At 38.0% G+C, this 16,992-nt stretch overlaps 2 protein-coding genes across 6 annotated transcripts; both read left to right on the forward strand.

The window, feature by feature from the left end:
* Positions 1 to 50: 50 nt before the first annotated feature.
* dcp2 (decapping mRNA 2) lies at positions 51 to 5,800 on the forward strand. Of its 2 annotated transcripts, none has more exons than XM_079448171.1 (11): positions 51 to 141; positions 1,027 to 1,178; positions 2,111 to 2,238; positions 2,315 to 2,413; positions 2,520 to 2,672; positions 2,752 to 2,864; positions 2,959 to 3,054; positions 3,288 to 3,420; positions 3,558 to 3,635; positions 3,841 to 3,889; positions 4,606 to 5,455. In XM_079448171.1, exons 2-11 carry the CDS (start codon positions 1,124 to 1,126, stop codon positions 4,746 to 4,748), a joined length of 1,047 nt encoding a protein of 348 aa, XP_079304297.1. In that variant the 5' UTR covers positions 51 to 141; positions 1,027 to 1,123; the 3' UTR covers positions 4,749 to 5,455. The 2 variants fall into 2 exon arrangements, with proteins under 2 accessions (XP_079304297.1, XP_079304296.1); XM_079448170.1 differs by having other exon boundaries at positions 64 to 702; positions 4,606 to 5,800.
* A 974-nt stretch (positions 5,801 to 6,774) lies between these two features.
* On the forward strand, positions 6,775 to 16,151 carry ca9 (carbonic anhydrase IX). 4 transcript variants are annotated; one of them, XM_079449081.1, is made up of 11 exons: positions 6,775 to 7,178; positions 10,254 to 10,286; positions 11,073 to 11,243; positions 12,041 to 12,183; positions 12,478 to 12,570; positions 12,655 to 12,721; positions 12,806 to 12,963; positions 13,048 to 13,174; positions 13,326 to 13,391; positions 14,797 to 14,890; positions 15,033 to 16,151. In XM_079449081.1, the coding sequence occupies exons 1-11, from the start codon at positions 7,067 to 7,069 to the stop codon at positions 15,091 to 15,093; spliced, it is 1,125 nt and encodes a 374-aa protein (XP_079305207.1). In that variant the 5' UTR covers positions 6,775 to 7,066; the 3' UTR covers positions 15,094 to 16,151. The 4 variants fall into 4 exon arrangements, with proteins under 4 accessions (XP_079305207.1, XP_079305209.1, XP_079305210.1 ...); XM_079449083.1 differs by having other exon boundaries at positions 6,858 to 7,178; positions 12,104 to 12,183; positions 15,033 to 15,689; XM_079449084.1 differs by having other exon boundaries at positions 6,884 to 7,178; positions 10,254 to 10,475; positions 15,033 to 15,689.
* The last annotated feature ends 841 nt before the right edge of the window (positions 16,152 to 16,992 follow it).

Below are 16,992 nucleotides of genomic sequence, written 5' to 3' on the forward strand. Positions count from 1 at the left end.
GAAAAGTGACGTCACGACAACACTTCCTCGACCACACCCTATTGCCCCAAGCGGTGTAGAAGTGACGTGCAAGAGCGTTTTCGTTATGGACTCGTGGTTTGTGTGACTCGTCGATATTTAGCAGTATGCTAATGCTAAACGGTATGAAATCCAAAGTGGTTGGAACTCGGGAAACGGCTCAATGTACCAGTTTGATCGAGCATCAGAGTTTCCGCTTGTTAACGCATTTACAAACAATCCGATGATGCGATTGTTGTTTGTTTGTTTGTTTGTTTGTTGTGACACACATTCCCTCCACTCGGTCAAGCGTCCTACCCTACGCGTCGCTTTGTATTGCCAACCTCTGATTGGCTCTTGGGGAGGTCGACCATGTAAAACGTGAGCTGATTGGTCAGGAGAACTTCATGGCGACGTTTATGCGTCCCGTCATTGGCTGCCGTGTCTGCTCGCCCGCCGTCCGTATTTTGACCCAGTTAGCATTCTAGCATCCGCGCAGCGTCGTTATAGATTCGTAGCACCGCTGTCGATTTTACAGGACCATGTACTTAAATCGTATGTTATAAATGCGAAGTAGGCACGGTCAGTAGCTTTGCGCTGTTAAGAATCGACCGCATTAGTTTCGATTGTTCGGGATGTTTTTACCCTTAACATGGAGACAAAACGAGGGGAGATTCCTAACGGCGTACTGGACGACCTTTGTAGGTAAACAGAGACCGTAACGTTACACGCACAGCCGAACTTGTGATTAAAGTCATAAATATCTGCAAGTTTAACATTTATTTGACGGGAATATGAATGTAAAGCCGACTGTGTTACACGAGCTCGAGTTAAAATGCTTCTTTGTAAGGCAACATTTGGCCCATCACGTTCCCGTTTTAAATGCATTGGAAGATGTTTTCGACTTCCTGTGGCGTTTGTAAAGTATCGCGAAAGGTGTCAAACACGCCTGTAGTTTACAGGTAAAGGGCTTCAGCGTTATTTCACATGTTTTAATACAAACGAATGTTTTTGTGTTTTGCTCTGCAGTCGCTTTATTCTGCACATCCCCAGTGAAGAGAGGGACAATGCCATCAGAGTTTGCTTCCAGATTGAACTCGCACATTGGTTTTACCTGGACTTCTGCATGCAGAATTCACCAGGATTACCTCAGTGTGGGATAAGAGACTTTGCCAAGGCTGATATCCTAAATATGATACTTCAGGCCATATCTGGGAAGATGCTGTTTGTATTAAACGGATAAACCATCGAGGGCTGTCAAACGATTAAAGTCAATGCCTTCGGCTGGGTTTTGAGACCATTTTGGCGATTCGGTTCGATTTCGATTAAATCTCCTTTATCAGTAGTTAATTTCAAATATTAGTTTTGCAGACATGGAATCTATAGTTCAATATATATAGTCTGTTTACTGAAACCCCTTCTCAGCTAAAGAATATAAACACATTCATGGTAATAGCAGAGCACTCAACTGTTTTGAATGACTTTTTACTTTACTTTGAGTAACCAAACATTACTGTTAAAAATAGAAACATTGTTAAATGTGCAATGGGGATATCATTAACAACTGGAAACATGTTTAAGAAATAAAACAGATTTCAAAATTCGACTTGAATAAGTGCGCCGTCCTCTGGATGAGAGGCGAAACACAGATCATATTCTCTGACGCCCGTCCATTAAGAATCAATTTACAGAATCCATATTGTTTCTTCGATCATGTAAAGATCGATTAAAATCGAAGAATCAATGTTGATGATCGCAACTTTCGCTTCAAGGGGACTTTAATTGCGTCCAAAATAAAAGTTTATAGTAACATATTGTATGTAATGTGCATATTAATACACAAAACCGCATACAACTATATATATTTAGAAAATATTAAGATGGATTTATTTATATTTACAAATGATGGACGTTTTATTTATTTCTTAAATATACGTGTGCATGCATTATAAATACAAAATTAATATGCTCAGTACATAGACATATATTATGTAAATGCAAACTTTTATTCTGGAAGCGATTATTGTTTGACAGCCCTAACACCATCTATAAGTAGCCTATTGACGGTAGCCGTTCTCAGTGGTTGTTGTTTTCTCCTTAATTTGACCATCACTTTTTAATCACTGTCCATTCCTGCTGCCGCAAGGAGAGGATGTCCAGAAGGTTTTAGAAAAGTGGAAGGAGTATAAGATGGGTGTGCCTACGTTTGGTGCTATAATTCTTGATGAAACGCTAGACAATGTGAGTAAACGGTGTGATTTTGAGAGCGTGTAGCAGAGGAATGTGTGGTGTTCATGAAGTGTTATCTCCGATGAAGGTGTTGCTGGTCCAGGGCTATCTGGCCAAGTCTGGCTGGGGTTTTCCTAAAGGCAAAGTCAATGAAGATGAAGCCTACCATGACTGCTCCGTCAGAGAGGTACACTCATACTAGAGACTTCCATACTGCTATGTGACATCTAATATGCTTTCACAGGGCAGCATCATGAAAAATGTCCTTTTGATGCGTGTGGTTTTCTCTGCAGGTTTTGGAGGAGACGGGCTTCGATATCAGAGATCGTATCTGTAAAAAAACATATATCGAGCAGAGAATTTCAGACCAGCTTGCCCGATTGTATATTATACCTGGAGTTCCCAAAGACACAAAGTTTAACCCCAAGACCAGAAAAGAAATACGGGTGTGTATACGGTCAGTCTTCTCTTCACATGCACACAAGATCCGTCACTAAATGTCTTTGCCCTCTTGATTCCTGACAGAATATCGAATGGTTTCCAGTGGACAAACTGCCCTGTCACAGGAATGACATGACACCAAAATCCAAGCTTGGACTGGCTCCAAACAAGTTTTTTATGGTTATTCCTTTTATGAGGTAATTGTTTCCCGTTGCATCATCAATGAGTCTCTATCCGTAAAATAGATTTGTGCTTGTAAGTTTGGTTGGAGTATAATTCAGATGTCTGCAGGCAGCTCAGAGAGTGGATAGCCAAAAACAAAGGAGAGTCGACGAGCAGCGATGAGGATTTCACATCTAGTGGCTGCACACCGTCCAAACCGTTACGGTAAGATTAGTTTGGTAGTCAAGACATTTGCTGTCTCCAGCTTTTCATGTCTGCGTCATGTCTTTGTCAAATGAGACCGCACAACAATCACAGTTGTTGCAAACTAGAGTCTGCTGTAGGTTTGCTTCCTCAAACGTTTCGGATCAAATGACGCATTACTATTCAGTTTGTCGTTATTCTGAGCTCATAACATTGTGTTAAGCTGAGAGTTCTTGGCTGTTTTTGTTTCTCAGCTCGAAGCCCAGAAAATCTCAGATGTTGGTGGAAGAATCTCCAGGGTCAGCTGATGCCTGGTCAAAGCAAAAACAGCCGAAACCTTCTGGACAAACTGCTCTCAGTGAATTGTTAGATGTGCTCGAACCCAAGGTTGGTTGTTCACATTGATGTTGCATTTGGCTTTCTAAATCCACTTCATAGATTATAAAATGTATTTTTTTGTTTTGTTCACCAACCCTGTTTGTATGGATGATTCTGAGTTTATCCGTTCAAATGTGTTTTTCCAGAATCAAGTGAAAGGCAATGGAAAGAAACACCAGGACTCTTCAAACGTAAAGAAAAAAGTGAATGTTGTGAGTCACCTGGTGAGTCTCTCCCACGTTACTGTACTTCACAGCAGTGGTTGTCAAACTGGGGGCCCAAAGATGGATCTATATTTATAAAATATAGAAATTGATCACACATTTTATGCAATCATAAGTCTTTATTTGGGGGCCACAAAGCAATGCACCCTACACAAGGGAGCCCTCACAACGAAAAGGTTCAGACTGACACCGTTTCTTCTTACAGAAAGATAAGAAACTTCAGCCCAGAAGACTGCAGGACAACTTTGAACCCGGTATGTATTTGTGCTGCTCGATACGTACGGTAACTGGAGATCAAACCAGCCCATCAGACACCAGCTCTCATCCCACACCTAAATGCCACCAAACGGGAAGTTAATAGGCCAAGTGATAAAGTTATGTCTATAGTCTGAGGACGGAAGCCATTTTGTACTGGTGTTCAGAAATGATAGTGGAAAAGTTAGCCCAGTTTTTGCCTTGTCCAGTCACAGTTGACCACTTCTGAATTGATATAATCTTCACCCTGGCAACACTCTAGGGGGATTTTTAATAAGGCTTAACAACTGTTATTAGCACTTATGATATTGCAACCACTAGGTGGTGCTGTCACCAAAAATAATGAAATAATTTTAAATGTGTCACAAGCATCAACAATATCAGCATAATATATCATTTTAAATCTAACAGACTCATATGTAACAGAATAATATTAGTATTATACCAATATATTACACGGCTCGTTGGAATGCTTGATGCAACATTTGCAGGTTCGTTATTTCAAGAAAACTAACCTTTTAAAATGTATAACACACAGTAACCTTGATGCAGCAAATCATTTTGACAAATGAAATATAAATATATCTCATATATGACAAAATAGTTACAAATGTTTAAATACCAACCTGCTGTCTGTACATTATCCCTTCCATGCAATGAGCAACGAGTGCATTAGTTTGAGTCGTTTGACTGTTGTTCACACTTGTTTCCTCAGATGAAGCTGCTGGTGATGTTACTGGCTCTAATGGACCGATGGGCTCAGATCATGGAGAATATGAATACGTTCTTTCCTCACCGTCTTTCCTCAGCTTCAAATTTGACAAAGACGCCATCATGAAATCCTGCTTTGACTCCTGAACACCTCTCTGTGTCAGTGACTGTCTTCAACAGGGTTAAGATGCGTTGTGTGGTGGACCAGGACTAGAGAAATAAGCATTTTATCATTCATGATTAGATGAAGGTTTCCAGTAACCTGGTTGTGAAATGCAGTTGGCATGAATATTTATGCAAGAGCGCACAATCATTATTGAGGGCAAGGTTACTAACGTCACTTTTTTGGTCAAACAGATGTAATGTGTCCAAATAAACCTAGATGTCAGTCATTTTGATTCCGAGCCCCTGCAGTGCATACTGAACCTCTACTCGGTGCTTGATGCTGAAGTCAAACACTGTTAGTCATGACATCATGCTCGCAGTTATATGCATATTCAAAGCGTTACGTTCTAAAACATCATCTAAAAGTCATTCACAGATAATGTTTGTGCACCAGATGCTACTGACATTTTGCTCTTTGAACAAAGAGGATTCGTTCATGTTTCTCTATAATGATGATGTGTTCTATGCCATGGAGACATTCTCTATCTTGTTTTTTTAATGTTAAACAAATCATTTCGATTTTTATATAAACATGCATGTGTGTGTTGCTACTCCAGCTGTTTGTTATTTCCTGTGTGATAGCACTGACATCTATGGGAACTCCGTTTACAAAATAACAGCGGAAGTCAGTTCACGTCTTTGAGGTTTTTTTTCTGTAAATAAAGATGCTTTTTCAAAGGTCGCATGACATTTTCTCATTAAGAGTATTTTTCATATATTATTTGTACACAAAAGGTTTGAGGTGATGATCTCAGCGTATTCACAGATAATGAACCAGCTCATAGTCTGTCTGCGCCTCAGTGACCTCTGCTATAGTCTTTACTACATCAACATGCATCACAGGGACCAGTCATGTTTAGAAGAAAAACTAAAGTGAGAAAAAGAAATGCTTTTCAGGCCCAAACACGCTGATCCAGGAACATTATAACATACAGCATTACGTGGTGAAGTCACATTTAACTTTTTCATTCAAAAATGTTCAGCTAAGGTCATGTCATATGTTCTCTTTCAGCAGGACGGTGTATGAAAACATGAAACTGTACGGGGGTCTGTTACTATAAGTGACCATTGACATCCGTTTATATTTGCTTAGAATTTCATTCAGCTTGTGTTTTATTTATGAATGCTTAAACATGATCCCATGACAGCCTACTTGACAAACTGTGGCAGAAATGAAGGGATATTCATCGTCATGTTAAACCTGTGAGACTAACCAAACAACATTGACTTCCATTGTGTGAACACAAAACCACAGGCATTTCTCTAAATATCTTCTTTTGTTCCGCTGAAGTAAGAAAGTCAGATCTACATGGTTCATTTCTCAAGACTGCATGCTTTGTATCACAGTCTCACTTGTGTTCCTACATTTTTGGAAAGCTGCACGTCAGGTTATACCTTAACCACTGTAGCAGGGCTGAGCCATGGCATTGGTTCAATACAGAAGGATTAATCCTCTTAAAGGGTCAAAGGTCACTGTCCCAAACCTGACCTAGGGGATCAAAACTTTCTAGAACATTAAGACATTTTTATATGAAGAAAAGTAAAAGAACTTTAGTCTTCCTGAACACGTTTCACCCTTGTGTCGTTCCAGAGCTGAATGACTTTTGTTCTTCACAAAAGAAGATATTTGACAGATTGTTGGGAACCAAACAACATTGAAACCCATTGCATGAACACGAAACCACTGAGACATTTCTCAAAATATCTTCTTTTGTGTTCCACTGAAGAAAAACTCATCACAAGTGAATAAACGATGACAGTATTTTTTTATTTTTGATGTGAATAATGCCTTTAAGTGCTTAAAACGATAGCAACATATGCACATTTCTGCTTTGACAGGCTCCAGAATACTTTGCCTCACATAACATTGTTAAGTAGAGTAATGGTGTGTTTTTCTGTGTAAGAGGAAATGTTTCGGATGCTGTTCAAAAAGCCGAACTGAACTTTGAAAACCGTTACGTAGCACTACAAACATCAGTCCCATTTTTAAGTTCAAAAGAAAACGTTTAAACCAAACGGCATCCGTGCTCCTGTAGCTTTAGTCAATTGGAGTTTATTCACACTGGACTTTGCTCAAGGAGGAGAAAGCTTGTAGTTCACGAGTGAGAGATTAGATTAGGTTACGCACCAACCTCTGTAGGGAAAGGATGAAATAAAGGAAGGAAGGATGTCCTGGGCACCTGGAGCTTCTGGAGTGTGATTGGTTAATTCAGTGAAGCTCAGCCCCGGGACTCTGAAACAGGTCTGAGATTGTGTTCGGGTGGACAGACGGGTTACCTGAGAGAAGTCAACAGTTCAACATGCTGCTGGAAGTTTTCTTCATCCTTCATGTTCTTCAGAGTCAGGTTGAATCTTCATCCTCCTCCTCTGAGTCAGACGAGAGCGGTGAACGGCATGAAGATCACAGTAAAGGTGTGTAAAATCACTTCTGCATCCAAGTGCCCTTGTCTATTGCACCAAGTGAGCTTATTATACTGATGCTTTCTCAGATGTCCAAAATAATTGGTTTGTTGTTGAATCGATGTTGAGAGAGAAAAATACGTATCTTTGCTCTTTGAAGTATACTCTCAGCAAAGTACTAGTTTTGGGTTATGCTAGTGGTTTTTATACACTAGTATTGTAAAGAACAGTGGTACCATACTAGTTTTCTTAACATGGTATGTGTAGTAAGTATACCTTCATATATAATCTTTGCACTTTAAGTGTACTTTGAAATACACCCTTAAGTGTACTTCAAGTAGATATTAGGTCAATTCTTCGGATCGCTGTGTATAAGGAAGCTCCACTTCAGTTTTATTTCCTTTAAACTTTTCCACCCCAAAGCTGACTTACTATTTTACATAAATGATGTCAAATAAAACAGTTAATAAGCTACTGAAATAAATTCAAGCAGCTACATGCCAAATATACTTAGAATACTTCATTATACTTTTAAGTCATTAAATATATACTTTTTAGGCCAAATATAATTGCAGTCAGTATGCTGTAAGTCAGGTATTTCAGTGTACTTATATGTACTTTACTGAGAAGTGCATTTAGTTCAAAAGAGCACAAATACATATCTTTTCTATATACGGATATCTACGCCTATTGTGAAGACATTTGTAAACCACTTTTATGTGAAACGAATGAAACTTTTGTGTCTTTTGCTAAAATCAAATGGTGTCACAGAATTCATAAATGATGGTTTGTAAGAAAATAGCAGCAGTGTCAAGAAACATAATATAAAAAACCATTGATTGTTGACATCATGTTATTTCTTCACATATGACAATATTGTAAAATCATTCTTTTTCAATGTTGCCATAATGGTTACAAACTGTCTCTCTGTCTTCATACACTTATATTTTGAGCGTGATTCATCGGCCAGGAAACAAAATTAGGAGGAAATTGTCTGATCATTATTTTTATTGAAAAATGTTTTTGATGTGTGACATGCTGTGGTCTAAGTTTATGACTCTTAAATGGTGTAATGTAAATAAGTTTCAAGCATCTCACATCTGCGTCTGTTTGGATTGTCAAATACTGTCGTGTGAATCTGAACCGCTCATAATGAAGATTGAATATTGACTATTTGCTGTTGTGATGTTTGGTAATGTTTATAGGGAAATATTCAACAATATATTGTTTTATAAATAATAAAAGATAGATAATACTGTAGCTACATGTGAAACTACGTGTTACCAACAGTTTCTGTCAGTATCATATCAACAACTCAAGGCACAAATCCACAAAATGTCTCTGTAGTTCAGTTGAATATTCCTTTTGTTGCTCATGGAGTCGTGGTGGTGAGAGCAACATCTTTTACTCACCATTCACACAACCTTCAACATAAAACTGTATTCAAAGAAAATAAGAATATGCGTATAGTATAGTTTACAGTGTACACTAAAGAGTGTTTGAGAAGAAAGAGCTGGATAATGTGTGTTTGTGTAAGTGTGCATGAGCATAAGCGTGAGAAAGAATGCGTCTGAATTGAGTCAGCAATGAGACAAACTAAATCTCTTATTCACAGCGGGTGTGTGCATGAGGAAATCAAATGCTCTTTATTGTTTGATTTAAGATAAATGTTAGTGACCCACATACAAAACCACCACAAGAGACAAACACAGAATTTCACCTTTACCTTAAAAAACAAACTGAGCACTAATGATGCAATCGATGTATTAAAGTGGAGACACTGTTTCCAGTGAATCATCTCATCATTCTCACATGTGAGGCAGATGATTAAAGGTTCATTTCAATCTCATTATCATTTCCCATGTTACCACACAACAGTGCTTTTGTTTGGCAGTGCAATATCAAACTTGACAAAGGAAGTATTTCTGTGTTTAGTGGGTCAGTTACACGTCTGACCTGCGGATTAAAGTTCTCTTTGACGCTTCGTGCACCAGACGGGCTCACACACACCCAAAATTCATCAATCAGCTTTCAATTTTTCACGGATCAAGGTATTTTCATGTATTTCTTTCGGCCACCCAAAGCTTGGCTACTGTCAGGTGACTTGAGATGTTTCACCCAGTCACATCTCAGACTGTCATCGGTCCCGTCGGACATCTGAAACCGCTCTGGCTCTCAGGACACAATGAAGCCGTTTACTTTCTACTGTAGTTAATGTCTTCAGCGTCTCGGCCACTGCTGGTGTTCAGTGTGTTCAGTCAATGAAGAGATTGTGTGAGACTGCTGAGGTGTACAGACACACACTCTGTGACCGTGGTCTTCATTACACCCGGTGGGATGTGCAAGTTCACATCAAATACCAACTTTTCATGTTTGGTAGAACAATATCACTAAATGAGTAAAGGCTTTCGGTCAATGTGTTTTGACTGTTCTGCTACAATCCAGGTTCTTTTCATTCAATTCTATTAAATCGCCGGAGCTTTGTGTTGTTTCCTTGCGTAATTGAACTGCATCATTGATAAACAATATTATTTAGATTTCACAAATGCAATAAAGTTTTGTTTAAATGTATTCGTATTGCTCATGCACATTCATTCACAGCAGCTTTTGCACATACATTTCTGCACAATGTTTTATATTATGAAAAGTATGTCTTCGTTTAAACACCCTGTAAGCCAACAACAACTGTGGTGAGAAATGGAAAACGTATTAATAAGTAATAACATATTAATGTATAATTAACAAATTAGTAATAACATAATAATGAAACCTGTCTGGATTAGGAAATGTCTCAGTATGATTCTATTAACAGCGTAAGGTAGATAGTGTGAAGTTATAAATTCACAAGAATTAAGTACGACATATAGAATAATGTATAAGATTGAGGGCTATATTATGTTTTATACTACAAATGGCTTTACACGCAGTATTTGGATTTGAACATTAACACATTTGGCAGATCAAACCCAGGACCCTGCCATTGCTACAACAACTACTGAGCTGTGGGAAAACTGTTTTTCCAGATTTTACACCGGTTTTTGTTAGATTTTGTATGGTTCTGATAGAATCTCTTCTTATGTTTCACAGGTTCCTCTCATCAGCAACACTGGGGTTACCATGGTAAACATCTTCTGGTTTTGATATATAATGGAAACAAGAGATTTGGATAGAAACCCGTCTAGCCAAAATAAGTGACGTTACGTCACCCTAATCTGATGACCAAAGTGAAAGTCCCGCCTCGACCTAACCTTGTGAGATAACCTGCCTGTCGGGGTCACGTCATGACATTGCAATGGAGTCAAAATTTGTGTTGGTAACCAGTTAGTCATTTAAATCTTTGATTTAATATTCTTTGGGCGGAAATGCAGTACAATTAATTTAACGTATCCTTATGTGTCTAAAACTACTTAAATAACATATGAATGACACAGACTCAGAGTTGGAATAGATGACTATATAGATAAAACAAACATATTAACACGACATGACAGCCACATATCAAATCGCATTCAAAACAGTATAAAAGCTCTTCTGTAGTCACGGAGCTATAGTCATAATGCAATCTCAAGTGTTTCGTTATCTGAGATGAAGATAAAAAATGACCCGTTAGTGACGAAATAAATACGAGATGCTTTTAGAGCCAAGTACAAAAGAGTGTCATGTACCAGCGGTCAAACACTCATGAAGGTTTAGATAATAATTAACATGTTTTAAAATACCTGAACAATGTTATCAGAGTTACACATTTTAATTTGTGAACTGGGCAGTCGGTGATATGAATTTCAAAGCATTTTACAGTGTGTTTAAGTTTGGGTACGGCTCAAGTTATTAGATAATATGAAGATTTCTAATGAATTGTAATCAATGAATATTAATAATTGTAATAATTGTATTTGTCTGGTTCAGATCAGGATTCGTGGTTATCTTCGTTTAGCGATTGCAGTGGAAAATCTCAGTCTCCTATTAACATAAACACACGTCAGGTGACGTATGATCCCAGACTTCCTGTGATTCATCTGGAGGGTTATGACCTCCCAGACACTCCTCCTCTTACCCTACTCAACAATGGACACACATGTAAGTCAGATCTCGCTGTACAGACATACATTGTTGATCATTTATCAAAAAGCGTGTGCAGTTGGTGTGCAGTGTGACCAGCCGTCCCAGTTTCCCGAAAGTGTTCTAATAAGTCACTAAAGATAGAGAGTTTTCAAACAAGGGTCACAAGATTTTCACATTTCAATTTAGGTTTGAACATGTATGTGAAATGTAGCAGTGTAAACATTCAGTGATGATACACAAAAGGTGCTTCACAAGGTTCCTCGTGCCATAGAAGAACATTTTGGTTCCATAAAGAACCTTTAACATCTGAAGAACCTTTCTGTTTCACGAAAGGTTCTTTGTGGCGAAACAAGGTTGACTGAATGGTTCCTTGTTGAACCAAATATGGCTCTTCTATGGCATCACTGTGAAGAACCTTTTAACCACCTTTAAATCTTAAATATTTTTAAGAGTGTAGCATCATTTTGACTGAGTATAATGTTGAAGATGAAATGGTTATAATGAAAAAACCTTCACAATATGAGATATCACCAGCGGACATGTCTAATGTCTGTGACATTGTGACCCCCATAACAGTTATTTTTACTTGTATCAACAAAATGTCCCTGTCGTCAGTTGAATACTACATCACATCATTATAATAACTCATCGGCCATCCAAACATTTCTTTTGTTTCCTTTTCAGGGTCAGATTTTTAGTTTTCTTTGTTAAATCCACACAGTAACTTAGTAACTTTGTTGTTGCTTTTGTATTTTTGTACAAGTGACATTCTAAATATCTTTAGTAATCATGTGATCCGTGGGTTGTGTTAGTGCAGTTGTCTCTGCCGAACAGCATGCGTATTGTCCGAGGATTTCATCAGATTTATGTCGCAGCTCAGCTTCATTTCCACTGGGGAACAACAGAGGTGCCGGGTTCAGAACACACCATTGACAACATTCATTTCCCTGCCGAGGTGAGCAGTGATAAAACATCACAAACAGAAATACATCATCACAATATTCCTCTACACAATTACACAACTAAAGTGTGTAACACTTTTAATAATATTGTTGAACGAAGATTTTACAAAGTTGGTTGTCCTTTTTTGGTGACTGCTCCACCCTTCCATAGCACCTGCTGCATTCACATGTGTCAGCATGTTTCTCTTCTTTTAAAATACATGGACATGTTTCATAATCTGTGACAAATGCATCCTATGTTTTAGCTTCAAAAGTGACTATTATTACGAGTTTTGTTTCTTCTACAGATTCACGTGGTTCATTATAACTCCAAATACCCAAATCTTTCTGAGGCCGCCAGTAAAGCAGATGGATTGGCCGTGTTGGGAGCATTCATAAGTGTAAGTCGTGTTAAATCAAGCTGCCTACAGTAACATTTTCCAACACAGAGAATACAATTTGATGCCAGTCTTTTTTATCAACAGATTGGCCTTCAGGAAAATGACAACTATGAAAAGATTTTGTCTGCTTTGTCAGACGTCAGCAGAGAGGGTGAGAACTCAACGCGTGAATCAATCCGATGCTTCTGACTGTTGTGGAGTTGCGGTCTAAACTGATCCGATGGTCCTCTTTCAGAGTCCAACACTGAGGTTCCTGCTTTTAACATCCGCCATCTTCTGCCAAACAGTTTGGAGAGGTTTTATAGGTACAACGGCTCCCTGACAACTCCCCCGTGCTTTCAGACGGTCAGCTGGACGCTCTTCAATGATACCATCAGAGTGTCAAGAAGACAGGTCACAGACAGATCCCACAACCTCATATTAAACATCATAACGTCAGCGGAGAGACTCATGCGTTTGTGTTCTTTGTTTGACCAGCTAGCTGCTTTGGAGGACACACTGAAAACAGAACACAACAAACTCTTATCCAAAAATTTCAGAGCGCCACAACTTCTGCATGGCAGAAACGTTCTGACGTCTTTCCAAACAGCAGATGTTGCAGGGAGTACGTCAAATATACTTCACTCACATTTAGCTCCTATAAAACACAAATGGAAGTGACTTAAATATAAATGCATTTAATCTCCAACTCCACACGAAGGTTAACATACAACCGCAAGATACACGATGCAAGATTTTATGTGTGTTTTCAACAGGTGCCAGAGGAGCCCATCTGCCTGAAACTCCGGATGCTAATATAGAGGAATCAAGTGAAACTCATGGTAAGTTTACATTACCAATGATTGGCCTTTAATCTAAAGACAATACATTAATAACACGAAGAATGACTTTCATTCCATCACATTTGTGATTTGGGAACAAGCGCAGATGTCACCAGCTGTTGGTGTTCACTGCTGTTTACTGCTGAGAATTAGTGATCATCTGCTTCTGCTGTGTCTTCTGAGAATCTTCCAACCCACACAGCAGAATAGGTCATTTGGTTTGGTTTTTAACTTTAAAATGTAACTATAGGTCGTAATAAGTGGCGTGCAAAAAACAACCCATCCATTTAACCAGACTCATTTGTGACCCTGGACAACTAAACCAGTCTTATGGGTCTTTTTTTCGAAATTGAGATTTATGCAACATCTGATAATAAATATGCATTTCATTGATGTGTGGTTTGTTAGGATCGGACAGTATTTGATTGAGATACAACTATTAAAAACTCTAAACAAAAAATGTAAACATTGTAAAAATAATTTTTGAAGTTATTGATCAAGTCATGAAAGGTTATGGAAGTCAAAACACAGGTCAAATATCAGACACACAATACATTTCTATATGCAGTGTTAATGAAATAAGACTATCAAATTCTAGCAGCCCCCGGCCAGGCAAACAGTGTAAAACAGTATGAAAACGGTGGTGAGGAACCCAAAACTCCATTGGAGGAGAAAAAAAAAATCAGAGGCACTGTAGCAGACCGAAACATAATCACAGGAAACATGTCATTCTATGTGACTAAACTTTTACTTTACGGTATTTTACTGGCCCCCATGTTGCTGGAATATATATATATTTTTACAGTCTACATTTCAGTTGAAGTAGCAAAAAATGAATAGCAAACAGGCTGTTTGTGTATATGCAAACAATAGAAGCAACACACCGGTAACTGATGGGCTACTGATGTGGTAGTATACTGCATACATAAACATTTCCATTACCTTTGACACTTAAGGAAAGTTAATGAACGTTTTGTCAGAACAGACTCAGTCTAACATGTGTAATGTTTAAGCTTTATGGTTATGGTTTAGAAACCATATGTCTGTTCTCTTAAACAAACTGGCTGGAGGATAAAATGCTTTAAAGTAACTGAGAGACAAGTTGACAGTTGTTGTTGATAGAGCTCAATCAGCATTATCTGACAAACCAAATACAAAATAGATCTCCTGTACTGTAATATTATTTGAAATAAACAATTCCTATTTCAATGGACTAGTATCTGACCCCACCTTATGATATTCATCCTTGTGTAATAACCTCTTTGTCAGTCACAGCAACATTTATGTCCAAATGTGTTATTTCATGTGATCCCATTTTTTTCTCCACAGAACCACTCTCAAAAGTTAAAATATCAATATTTAAATGTATGAAATGGTTCAGTTTATGTATTTGTTTATCTCACAGGGGATATTCTGGCTATTGTCTTTGGAGTTCTCTTTGCAGTCACACTGTTGGCCTTCTTAATGTATGCATATCAACAACGGAAAAAGTACTCAAAGTATGTTCATACCTGTATGAATTCACTCCAGCACACATTAAAGTTGATATTTAACCACTGTAAGCAAGAACAAACTTGTGTCAACAACTGATATGTTTGTATTATTTCAAGACAAATGGACCCGATTTTCTTTTCTCTACAGGTATAAAAGAGATTCAAAGCAAAACGTCATTTATAAACCAGCTGTGAAAGAAGAGGTATAGATCAAATCTGAACATGTCCTGAACCATGATAACTGATAAGAGTTTAACATGAAGATCTGCTGTGTTATTATGTGTAACAGAATTTTAACCCCCCCCCCAATTATTTATTTGCATATTAATCAAAGCATCATATTGTCTGTTTGTGTTATGTTTAGGAAAAACAGTGATTCAATTCAGTTCAATTCATGTTCATTTATAAATAAAAAACTGGAAAATGATTACATGTGATTAACCAAATGATGTCGTATGTTTAAATGATCATGTTCTACTTGCACAAACAATGCTTCTCTAAATCAGGGTCTAACCAGAGCTTATTCATATAGTCTGGTTAAAGGCTGTTTTTAGAATTGTTAGCTATGTGTATCTTTAAATGTATCCTTCTTATTTATTTCCTATTTAAAACGTGTAAAGGTTGGGGGACTTTTGTATGAAGAAAACCATCTTCATTCACATTTACATTTCTTGGGGGTGGGAGGTGATGTGTGATGGTATACAATTCTTCAATTTAAATGTAAAGTTAAAACCTCCGCAAAATGTAAACTGATTTATTTATACATTTGATTAAATTGGATAAAACTGTAAAAACATGTCACACCAACACAGAGTCAATTCAATCTTCTATTTTTTAAATCATGGATTTTCTGTGCAACAATGAACGTTACGACCCCAGAAGCTCTCAAGAACTGCAGTGTTTAAAGATATTTGTTGGTGTGTGGATAGCATGAGACAAAAACACTGGTAGATTTTTTACACACAAAATATTTATTATACAACACTGGAAAAAGTAGAAAATGGGAAATCAATACTGATAAGGGAAAACAAAGTAGGAAAAGAAAAGTTCAAGAGAAATGCACACAAGTGCCACCAAAGAAATGAAAAAATAAATCAATCATTTTAAAACTCTAATCTGATTAACCAAAGACAAACAAAGAGACAGAATAAATGGACTTTAGTGTTACTAAACGACTAACCATACGGAAAACATACAGAGGGTGAAACTTATAGGGCTAATACAAAAAATAACTCACTAATAACATCTAATCTGACTGCTTTTTACCAAAACACAGAGAAAAACAGAAAAGAAAATATAGCTGCAAGCCGCAATTACAGGTTCAAGCCAAACAAGTCACAACAGGACATATAATGTATGTGGAAATTACTGCACTTAGAACAAAATATAAGTACTTATAACTTTTGACCACTAGGTCACCAAACTTTTGTGAGGTGAACAAAACGATGGGTTACTTAGGGTAACGTAGTTCTATGAATAAGGTCAAAACGCCACAGTATGGGTCTAAGGCCTTAGCTAAGGATGAGCTGTCAGGAGATGGTATATAAAATTGCCATGCCCCGCTTGTAACCCGGCTATAACTATGGGCGTGAACCACCACTCATTCTCTTTTGCCGATTAGCAGAAAGGTACTCCCCGAGTGACCACGCAGTGTGGCGTGTTGACCTTATTCATAGAACTAGGCTACCCTACGTAACGCATCGTTCTATTTCATTTCAGTCAACACCCCACAGTATGGGTCATTGTATACCAGATGAGGTCAGGAGGGGAGAAACAAGCGGGGCAATAAACTCAAGGAAACCTTTTAATGCTGAATAGAACATTTACTAGTTTCCTTTGCTGTGTACACAGGTAAGCAGAGGGCCGTCAGCACCTCGACAATATTTACACATACACAGTTAAGTCAGAGGGCAGTCAGCACCTTGACATCATTATATAAACACAGTGAAATCAGAGGGTGTTCTGCACCTGGACATCACTTACACCAGTCCGATCAGACAGTACTGCTGTCTGCAGGACAGTCGATGAGACCGTCGCAGCCACATCTAGACGATAAAACTTCACAAATGTCAGTGATGATGACCATCCTGCTGCTGCGCACACATCTT

This window comes from Barbatula barbatula (assembly GCF_947034865.1).
Source record: "Barbatula barbatula genome assembly, chromosome: 24".
In the NCBI taxonomy this organism is placed as follows: Eukaryota; Metazoa; Chordata; class Actinopteri; order Cypriniformes; family Nemacheilidae; genus Barbatula; species Barbatula barbatula.

Coding starts and splice junctions, on each gene's coding strand:
- dcp2 (XM_079448170.1), top strand. CDS start 650: ATGGAGACAAAACGAGGGGAGATTCCTAACGGCGTACTGGACGACCTT. Junction 2,414..2,519: donor ATGACTGCTCCGTCAGAGAG/GTACACTCATAC, acceptor TTTTCTCTGCAG/GTTTTGGAGGAGACGGGCTT. Junction 3,421..3,557: donor TAGATGTGCTCGAACCCAAG/GTTGGTTGTTCA, acceptor GTGTTTTTCCAG/AATCAAGTGAAAGGCAATGG.
- ca9 (XM_079449081.1), top strand. CDS start 7,067: ATGCTGCTGGAAGTTTTCTTCATCCTTCATGTTCTTCAGAGTCAGGTT. Junction 12,184..12,477: donor ACATTCATTTCCCTGCCGAG/GTGAGCAGTGAT, acceptor TTTCTTCTACAG/ATTCACGTGGTTCATTATAA. Junction 12,722..12,805: donor GTCAGACGTCAGCAGAGAGG/GTGAGAACTCAA, acceptor GTCCTCTTTCAG/AGTCCAACACTGAGGTTCCT.